This window comes from Stegodyphus dumicola, chromosome 5, assembly GCF_044657685.1.
Source record: "Stegodyphus dumicola isolate Sdum_Otavi_A_Nest chromosome 5, ASM4465768v1".
Lineage (NCBI taxonomy): Eukaryota > Metazoa > Arthropoda > Arachnida > Araneae > Eresidae > Stegodyphus > Stegodyphus dumicola.
The window spans coordinates 128098282-128109807 of NC_140772.1; the positions used below are offsets into that span (position 1 = coordinate 128098282).

The 11526-nt window shown below is 31.1% G+C and overlaps 1 protein-coding gene across 3 annotated transcripts in view; it reads left to right on the plus strand.

Moving 5' to 3' along the window:
• CSN3 (COP9 signalosome subunit 3) overlaps positions 1–10191 on the plus strand; it is a 114972-nt gene extending 104781 nt beyond the window's left edge. For all 3 annotated transcript variants that reach the window (XM_035372719.2, XM_035372721.2, XM_085817047.1), the window contains one exon: positions 9910–10191. In XM_035372719.2, the coding sequence (XP_035228610.1) occupies positions 9910–9987 (78 nt within the window). In that variant the 3' untranslated portion in view covers positions 9988–10191. The remainder of the gene's footprint in view (positions 1–9909) is intronic.
• Positions 10192–11526: the final 1335 nt, after the last annotated feature.

The following is an 11526-nucleotide window of genomic DNA, read 5'->3' on the forward strand; positions in this document are numbered from 1 at the left end:
ATGAAACTCATGTATAAATTCTTTGAAGCTTTATATCCATGCATAAAATATCAGTTCCAGTAAAGTGTAAAAATCTGACATTAACTTTCAAAACAAACTACTACTCCCCCCCCCTTTTTTTTTTTTTTTTTTTTTTAATGAATCAAATAGAATGAGCTCTTTAAAATTAGGCAACAAAGCAACCTTAGATTGGCATAGAATATAGAACCTTAGAATGGCCTCAAATTTAATGGAGATCAAGCCATTGCAGTTTTTCAATTGCAAACTCCTAAGCTGATTGCCCCCAAGATCCATAGAGTTTTATTCTAAATCCCTACCAATCTAAGATTGCTTTTTTTGCATATTTTAAAATTTTACATTGGCGTATTACTTTTCTAGTTGCTATGACCTATATTGATGTATCTGAAAGAGTAATTTATTACTTAAACAACAGATTTGAAGAAATATATTTATTCTTAGCTATATATTAAAATCCGTACGCGTCTCTCTGTTTGTTTGTAACATCTTCTTCTCAAGAATGGAAGCTTAGCGAAGCATACCGTTGGATTTAGGATGTCCATGGGAAGCCATTTTGGCTATTCGCATCTTCGTGCGACTTTAATTAGCAATGATGCTAATTAGCCCAAAAAGTGCACAAACAATCGGGAACTTATCCGCCGATTTCTTTGAAATTTTGAATTTTAAACCCGCGAGAGGATAAAACGACTGATGGCGTTGATTGCACATTGATTTGCGAATTAGGAGCGTAATTAACGGGGTAATTAAAAAGCCCTAATACGCCTTTTTCTTTCCTTCCCATATCTTTATGGGGAGGCTGGGAATCGAAGGTGACGGGTTTTGGGGGGTTGCAGCTGTATCCGGTTAACCGTTGGAATCGTCAAGGCCATTCCTAGGGAGGAAATTAGCGTAGTGGAGCATTTTTATTCATTATGCTAATTAATCATCTAATTTGCCAATCCATCTAGAACAAAGGGCATCCTTCATTTGACCATCTATCAGTTGTAAATTTCTAAATTTAGAGCCGATCGCATTATTGGTTCTCAAGATACGAATTTTTAGTGCATTTTTCTTAATTAGAGAAATTGAGCCGGAAAAATGCACAAAAAAATTGTAATTCTTGAACGAATAGGCCGATTTCTTCCAAATTTTTAATCTTAGGTTTGATACATGTTCGGATGAAGGATAGCGTTGATTGGAGACTGTTCTGCGAACTAGGAGCCTAATTAGCAGGGTAATTAAAAACGTCCTAATACATTTTAATTCCCTTCGGATTTCTTTGTTGACAGATTGCTGTTTTCCGTTCGACCATCGGAATCGTCAAGGCCATTCACCAGGGATGAAATTAACGTAGTGGAGGATTTTTATTCATTATGCTAATTAATCTTCTAATTTGCCAATCTCTCTGGAAAAAAGGACATCCCTCATTTGACCATTTATCAGTTGTAAATTTCTAAATTTGGAGCCGATGGCATTATTGGTTGCCGAGGTACATATTTTTAGTGCATTTTTTGGACAATTCGTGATTTTTGGATCTGAATAACTAAGCAGCTTTGAGTAATACAATTTAATAATTCTAATAGCTCCAATCAGCGTGCTCATTTGTGTTACTGAGCTACGTAATCATTCACTGCTTTTTTTATTATATATAATTGCATTAATATATATATTGTTGTAATTTTGAATTTAACAAATGTGACTGTTCGCATAAAGCTAATATTAATTTTAAGAAATTTTAGCTGCCAAAAAATAAATAAATATAGCAATAATTAAACTATTTATTTAAATACTGACTAAATTTTTTTTCGTTCAGGGTTTTAAATTGAATTTCTGTTGCTTGGACATGGTATATGGAAAGTATTCTTATTATAAATAATTATGAATGATTAATTACATTAATATGTATATTGATGTAATTTTTGTATGATTATGTTGAAGTTTATCAAAAGGAATTTTAATAACAAATCTTCTATTCAAATAATAAACCAGAAAATGTTCGACATTATATTTGGTACAACGGCCCATTATCGGCTGAGCGGTAAAGTCGCTGAGCAGTGGTAGTTCGATCCAACTTTCGAATCCCAGCGAATGGGCTGGCTGCGTGGATCTTTTTATGATTTTCCACATGTGTATCATGTATGCAGTATCTTCTAAATGCATAAGTGAATAAAGCGGGTGCAGCCCGCGCAAAACTGCTGCACACTGGTAGTTCTTTCCAACTTTCGAATCCCGGCAAGTGGGCTGAGTGCATGTGTGTTTTCGTGATTTTAAGCATGTGTAGCGTAAATGCAGTAGCTTCTCAATGCATATGTGATTAAAGCGCGGGAAGTCCGCACAAAACCGCTGAACACTGGTAGTTCGGTCCAACTTTCGAATACCGGCGAAATTGAACTTGGGAACTGATGAACATTGCACAATGAAAAAGCGGGCTTAAGCCCGCTAGTTTATTCTTAACAACTGTCAACAAATTAGAGTTTGGATTACATTGCTGAAGAATTTTATATATTTGAAATTGTGTCTTGTCTAGAGATCTTGGAATTCTAAAGATCTGAAAAATTTGTTACCTTGCAGGCTAATTACTTAATAAATTATGACGTCTTAATTGCCCTTATCTAAAAATAAGCAGTTTACCGAAAGAAAAAAAAAATTATTATCCTTAGTATGCACATCTTTTGATTTGGTAATTTGTTAGTTTGGTTAGTTAACATATATATGATACATCTTGTAATAATCAAAGAAGAAATAAAAGACTGATTCACAGTAAAGATCCCTGAAGAATATTTCTTTGAAGTTTTTATTGTTTTCAGTTTGCAGATTTCATGTCCTGGCAAAACAGAAAGCATTACCATTTGAGTGAAATATTGTTACAAATTTGTGCACAAACCATCCGGTGAAATAAATATTGCACAAGTTTCTATCTGGCATTAATTTATGAGGAAATAATATCATAGCATTTTTTTTACCATTTGTCTTTTCCATTTGGAGGAGCTCATTTTAGCCTGTTTTTTAAATTTATATGGATTGAAGAAATATAGTTCCTTATTATATTTTACATCTTAATAGAAGTGATAAGTGGAATGAGAAACAGAATAGAAGAAATAGTATCATAATAATTATCATACTAGAAATTATAAGAATTAGTTCCAGTCTTAGACTGATAAGTTTATGTAGCTTAAAATTGTGTAAGTGTTAAATTGGAATCATGATCAGATTGCAGTTTCATTTTAATGTAATGATTTTTTTTATTTTTTAATTAAAAGAAATTATTTTTTTTTCAAACTTTAGTGGTAAAATTAGACTGCAATCTGAAGTTTTGAGATTGCCCCCCACCTGTTTTTTAAATTTATATGGATTGAAGAAATATAGTTTCTTATTATATTATAATCTTGGCTTGTTTGTAGAAATTTTCTGGTGTTGTATAAAATGTGATTTTTGGAAAATTCATTTTTTAAATGAATTAAGCTGTAATTAATTGGCTATTCAAGCTATTTATAATTTTATTTATACTAATTCATATGGCAATTTAAATTTTCACTCTAAATAATTGGTACAAAATTAGTTTGATGATTTGATACTAGTATACATTTTAGAATGACTGGAGTAGTTGTATGTGCGAAATTATTTGTGTTGTTCGTTTATTCAGTATATTTAATTTATGCCCCCCATGAATAGTTTCAGCACTGCTTTCCTTTTATCACTCTTATATAAGCTTGCATATTTATATGCCAAATCAAATAATTTTTTACGGCGCACCAGCAGTTGAGTGATAAAGTCGCTGAACACTGATAGTTTGGTCCAGGGTTTGAATCCTGGTGAATGAGCTGATTGCAGGAGCACTTTTGTGGTTTTTCCAGTGCATATTATGAGCCAGTTTTCTTTAAAAATTATCTACGAAAGCCTAAAGGAAGGCATTCTTTCCTTTAGGCAGATAGCCCTGGAGTGGTTTACCATAATTAAATAAACCATTTGAGAATTTTTCTTTTGATGGAGCATCATTGATTTTAAAAGGCTGGAATTAGATTTCCTAGTTTAATAGATTGCCACTGCCACATTATCTAAACATAATTATTATTTCTGGAAATATAAATCTTTTTATATAGATTAGAAATAAGAAACTGATAAATATTCATTTTTACCACGTCCGTTATTTTACCATTTTTAGCACGAAAAACGACAGAAATGAGTGAATACTGATAATAAATTTGTTAAAAATAAAATATTAATCTTATTATTTCAAAATACAAATGATAATACATTCAAATATAAGTAAATTAATTTTTTTAAGTTCTTATGTTAGTGAGATGGAAATGCAAAGATGTATTTCATTCTAGAAAATTTTTCATTTATTATTTAATAATTATATTTTAAAATCGAAGCTAATTTTAATATTCACCAAAGACAAGTATAGACAATAAAAAAGGAAAATACCTTGGTAGGAAAAAAAGTAAGTTTAGCATTACTTACTTCTCCAAGGAAATTTACTTCTTACTGGTTACAAAAACTAACTTTAATGTTTTTATTTATTTCTGAAAATAGAAATAAAAGAAAATAAGGAATGTAAATCGCTATTGTTCTCCCATCCAAAGGTTTCCTTGTCTTCCTTTTCTTCATCAGATAATTCTTCCGAGAATCCGAGCAAAATCAGCTGGTTGCATATATTTCTTTCCCATGAAAACCGATATAAAATTTACTGAGCCAAATGTATTCAAATTAAAATTACACGGCCATCAATAACACAAAATTACAAAATATTTTAGAAAAATAATATTTTCCAAATTTTAAAACACAACCACGCACGTGTCGTAAATTTTATGAAAAAGCTGCCCTGTATCACAAAAGCCCAGTTAAAAAAAAAAAGTCAAATGACTTCCTGTTGGCACATTCCATGGTATGGGGAAGGGTAGAAAGGAGGAATAGAAATGACTTTCAGACGTCTCAGCTTCGGTATGCGAAAAATGTGCATTAAAAACTGAATTTGTCATAAATTTTGCGCACATGCGTGTGCTGGAAGGTTAAAACAATATGTTTCTTTCCTCTTCATATTATGAATTTCAGTTTTTGGTCTTTGTGAAAAATTTCTTGCTTTATGTTTTCACTGATAATTTTTCAGCAGCTTAATGTGCGAAAATACTAGGCACGTTTATATTTTGTTTTTTAAAAAATTGTTTTGTAATTATGAAATACGATAAGCAGCTATTAGTGCTTATACTATTTTAATAGTTTTACGAACTTATAGATTAGAACTAAAATCTCAAAGACAAAGGTTCCTCTGTAAACTTTAATTTAGGCTAGCACCCTAATTACTTTCATTTATTGTTCGTAAAAAGAATATTGAAATTAAGGAATGTCAGATTCCCGACTGATTAACATGTAGACATAATGACACTCCTCTTAACCCTACAGTTACTAAACAACAGACACTATGAAATACATTTAACTGCATTTACTCTATTACATGTAATAAATGAAATCTAGTTTACATAGGGTATACTAAGAATAATCTTAACATTAGATTAAGCAAACATAGATCCCACATTAAAAAATTTTCAAACAGCAAAAATAATAATAATTCCATCACCAAAGAACTTGAACATTTTAAAATTTACAACCTTTTAATAATATTATTATCAAAATTTAAAGAATCCCTATATGTTTTGCAGTTAAGAACGCATTTATCCCTATAGATTAAACTCATGTATTAATAGTAAATCTGCCTTTTATGCTACCATTTACGAGCAGTTAGTCTTTTTAGTAAAAAAATGCAAAGAGACACCAGAGGAAAATAGCAGAAAAGTTAAAACTTCTCTTAATTACAATATTCTACAGTCAAAATTTCAAGATTTATTTGAAGAGCAACATTTCAAGAAAAATATTCCTAACTACCTTCATTCCCTACCTCATAGACATCTTATTATCATTCAACATTTTGTCAAAGATAAATTCAAAGGAAATAATCTTATTAAAGATTTAGTACTTGATTTCATAAAATTCAAATTCAACTGTGCCTTTTCCAAAAATAAAAAAAAAAATTCTGTACCATTACATTACCTTTCTACATAAAAATTATGATGATCTTCAACTTCTTCAGCTCAGGATGTGATTATAAAGTTTCAATGGCTGGAGGAAGGCTTTATAAGAGTATGAAGCTGTTGAAATTTCATTTGATGTCTTTGAATGCTCTGTCCAGTGTAAAAACAATTCTCTCTTCTCAGTTACATTTGATAATGCAGCATCTTGTGATTCTTATCTCATTTCACCAGTGACAAAGTGGATAAGTCTACTGAATACTGATTATTTGACCTTTTACCATTTTCATAGTTTATGCTCTGTCTAATGTGAATACCACCTAATGAACCTTTTTAGTAGGAATATGAGCATTTTTCAGTTTTGAACCTTTTGGGGAGAATTTCATTATTCCTTAAAGGGTTCCTTCCTCATAGGTAGATAAACCATAGTAAGCTCTGTTACAATGCAAAAAATCCCAATCATTCTTTCTTCTATGATCCATATGACTATGATTAATATTTCACATAAAACATCCTACTCCCAAAAATGTTCTACCCAAGGAAAACTGCCCCTTGTAGCTGTGTTACTACACAATCCTTGCTTGGAGACAGGAAATTTATCATTAAATATGCTTTTGTCTCTTATGTGTCACAGCAGGAAGACTGCTGTGTTTGAGGTCGCATGTGTAAGCCCCACATTGTACCTGTATTATATGACTGATTATCCCAAATCAGGAGCTGACATTAATGCATTATTAGTATGTTACATTGATGATACCAGTCTATATTAAGACCAGATCATGCAGTAAAAATTTAAGATGTTATATTTGAGGTTGAAGAATGGTGCAACATCAGCATGGGGGATTTTTATCAATGGAAGAAAACTGAAGTTACTTTCAGACTGCAATTAGAAGAAATGAAGATTTTGATCCCATTTGAATCTAAATTGCAAACTGCATATTTATTGAACTTTTGTCAGGCTAGTTATTCATTGCACTTTGCCATAATGGACCGTGATTACTAATGCAGACATTTATAAGCTTCATCTAATTCAAAATTGTGTTTTGAAAATAATAATGAACATTTGTAGCTAAATCAAGAATAAGGAATTGTCAAAGTTGACACTGTTGCCAAATCCCTGCATATATTCAAATGACAATTTTTAGAATAATGATATTTATCTGTATTGAATTTTTACAGAATTATCACAAATAATTCAGGATATACTTAGGTTTTGCAGTTCACTTGCATAATGACCATTATTTCATTAATTAATGTTTTGTTGTTAATGGTCTAAACATAATTGTTTTGTATCTGTTTATGCATATTTTTGTATATTCTCTTTTGTTCGTGTTTGTGTATTTATTATTGGTTAGCTGCAGATCTAGGTTTTGTACAACAATGTTTTGTGTAATTTTGTTCATTTCCCCTCTGGAGTTATCTCTGTGTCTCATGAGGCATGCATATCAGTAAGAAATAATGATCTGTCTTTTCTCTACTCTGTCCACTGAAGGAAATTAGGATCCAGCTTTTAAAATCATTTTTACCCACGGAGGCTCTCTGTCAACTAACTAATAGCTCAACTGGACTGATTACTTGCACTTATAAGGTTATTAAACTTGTTTTTGAGAATTAATTCGTAAACTAATAAATGTTTCATAACTGTTGAGTCTTTTCAGTTGACATATTTTTTAATTAAAAAAGTTTTAAAATTTTTAATGTTGATTAACTTTTTAAAATGTCAGACTGTGATGTAAAATTTTTAATTTTTTTTAATGTTAAAGCCAAGTAGATATACCATAAAAACAATAAAACTTAAATAATAATTAATGGTCAGCAATTGCTTACTACTGCTGTTATCACATAGCCTTCTAATTTGAATAAGAATCTAGGCCAGATATGTTGATTCATCATGATCAACAGGAAGAGAATGGTTGTCAAGACATCAAGGATTGTATAATGACAATACAACTTTGCCTAGCTTTATCTGAGTTTTGATAAGGAACACACTAGGTAATGGAATCTGGCGATCTCCTGTCCTTACTGTAACTTTAAAGGGATACTCATCTCTACTGAAGGGGCTTGCATCTCTGCATTTGGTGGAAAGCTGTTCTGCTAATTGAAACAAGAACTCTTTTCGTTGTATTTGTATTCCTGTCGTTTCCTTGTAAAGGATCCAAGCATTTATAGCAGCCAAACCTAAAATATTAAAAAATATTTGGAGCGGCTATCTACGAAAACTAGCTTTTACTGTATATTTTCTGGCCACTTGATCCATCATATCAACTCCAAATTTTGAAAAATATTTGGAGGGGCCATCTATGAGAACTAGGTTTTACTGTATATTTTCCAGCCACTTGATCCATCATATCAACTCCAAATTTTGTGCTGTTATAAAATTGAATAGATTCCAGTAACATTTTTTTAATTACTTTTATCAATTATCACAAATTTATGCTTAGACCAGATACTCTTTTATTTGGTTTTCTTTTATGTATTGTAAGAACACAATTCTCTGATTTATATAGCAGAGTGGGAAAACGAGGCATGTTATCCTACATTTGTTTGGCTGATTTGGGTAGTTCTCTTTTGTTTCCTCGTATAGTACCAGCTAGAGTTGTTTTTTTTTTTTTTGCCAATAATTTTGTCGTGAGTGACATGCTAGTGGAAAAGTTATCAGTCATAATATCTCTGTTGCATCAGGTTCTTCTATTTACAATAAAATTAATTTAAAATTCCTTACCTGCTGCATCTTCAGTGTTCACGATGCCAGGCTTCTAATAATCACGTTTTCAGTAAGAGTTTCTATTACTGCTAACAAGCGATCTTGTCTTTTAATTATTTATTGAAATAAAAAGCTAATATACATTATTTACAAGGTAGGTGATAATTATTTTAAGACAGTACATTTTTAATTCCGAGTCTTTACGCTCCTCAGAGCAGCTCCAATCTCGACTGTTTCTCGGAACTTAATTACAGCAAAAGTAAAGGAAGAGATGCCCACCACCTAGTGGCAAGAATGTGACAATCTCTTCCACAGTTTGTATATGGATCAACAAGTTTCAGAACAATGTGCTCACTGAGATTCGAATAACAAGTACTGCTTTAGCTTATTGAGAAATTGCAACTCATCAAGTAAATGCCCAAATCGACAATTTATCATGTATTTGTATGTAATCATGTGATGGTAATTGAAAAAAAAATGAAAACTGTTATTTCAATACAGAGCCAAACTGGTCATATAAGAAATTTACTCAGTTCAATAATAAGAGTCATTTGATTATTTAAAATTTCCCAAGCAGTCAAAATGACTGCTTTTGGGCAATATAGGTATAACACATATATATACCGGAAATGAAAGGAGGGGGGTAACTACAGATATTAATAAACACATTTATATGTTGTATAAAAAGTCACAAAATTCTAAGAAATTGTGTCATTATATACATAATTGTTTTTCGAATTGAAATTCAGTCAAAATAGTGACTTCCTTGGGCAGTCTAGTGTTAAGTGTGTAAGGCTTCTAAAAAGTGAAATAAAAGTCGTAATCCGGCCCTGCGTATTAATGCAAAATAGGCTGTTTCAATCCTTTTGCCTTTGCTTCACCTAATCTGGTAGAAACTTTGGTAGTAGAATATATCTTGTTAGAGATCTGTGTATATCTTTGCATACTTCATGACGTTTGATAAAATTTTTCAGAATTTTATGTTCTTTCGAAACTTATATGTAACATTTTATGGTTTATGCACATTTAAAGTGTGAAATATTAGGTTTCTAAGTTGTGCTGTTAGAGCTGATTTCAGATTTTCTAGGTTGAAACATGTTACATTATTTTGTAGAAACACATTGCTGTATTATTCAACAATAATGGTGTTTTTTTTTTTTTTTTTTTTTTTTTTCTTTACAGAATGCTGTCTGTGAGAATGTGATTGGAGTGTGTGAAGCCTCTTCAAAATGTCATGCGTGTAAAGCCTTTTCAAAATAATTTCTGCTAAAATTATCAACATGTTTTTGATAATCATCTGCTCTTTGCAATAAGAGTTATTTGTTGTGTGTCAAAGCAGTATATTTATGTTTTGTATATTTCATTTTAAAAAACTACCATTACAGTACATCTCTATACTTTCAAATTCTATTTGCTGCTTTTTCCATACTGTAACATTGAATAAATGCATTCTTCAGATTTTCATTTATTTTGAGCATTTTTGATTGCAATTGTTTTATTTCTTGTATTATAAATATTTTCTTCTTATAGTTAGAAATCTGAAATTGTACTGCTGAAGACATTTTGATTGTGATACTTTTGCCAAAAAAAATGATAAAGTTATTAAGAATTAATAAAGTGAGTATATAATTTATGGAGAAGTATGACAGGGTGGCATTTAAAATCAGGCAAAATTAAGTCTCAGATTGATGTGGGTTTTAAAGAAAACTTGCTACATTTTGAGAGAGATTAAAATAATGTTATGTGCATACGGGCTCGTAATAGATTAAATGCACAGGTTATAGTTACCGATAATGCACCGATAATAGGTTAATAAAATTTATTCTCATTAAAAGAACTGTATCAGAACGCTGGAATTCTCCTCAGATATTTGTACAAGTGTTCACAAAATCACGCAGTATAATCAGTAGTTATGCTTCAAACTATTAAAAACATTAAATATAACACTATGCCAAGCACATCTAAAGAGAAAGCTAACTTAAATCATGCAGAAATAACAACTTGCAACAACAGTAACTAACTAAAACGCTCTTTCTCCAGCCTTTTATAGATTTCAACTGGTCGCAAGATATTTCTAATAGTTTTTACATCTCGAGATTGCTGGAAAGCAAAAAGAGTGTGTAATTACGGTTACAGCTAACATAGTGGTCAATTACATTTATTTAATTTCAATACAAGTTAAAGAGATAGCCATTTATTAAATGCATGTGCCCCTGTATTTTTACTTTTCTGGCATAGCTTTTTCTTAAAATTTATCTCGCACTGCATTGCACAAGAAAATATAACAATTTTAATTATAATTCTACTAAAATTAGCTATTTAAATACAAAACTCGTAACAACAGATTTCTCTCAGGCCTAGAGGTAAAGAAAAGCGGGGTCATTTCTTTGAGGGGAACGATGCCAACAAGAACCCTTTTGGGGAGCATCCCGGATTGTGAAGGGACGTCACTAGGTTCGTCATTTCACCTACTGATCAGTGCTCCACAGATTCTGAGAAAGAGGTTTCTTGAAAATTATAGCTAAGGATAATTTTAAATTGAATTTGTATTTAGAAAGTATTTGTTATGAGAAAATATTGATAAAAATGGTGTCCTGTGCCACTGATACCTGCAGTAATACGTATCATAATACGAAAGAGACAAATGTGATATTTCATCAATTTCCATACAGAAACATTCAGTTAATGAAAGAATGGCTGCACAGATATTGAAGAGCAGATATTGTCAACATAAAGAATGCTAGAACTTCAATGAATCTGATTATGAGGATGATATGAAAAATAGGTTGCTGAGATTAC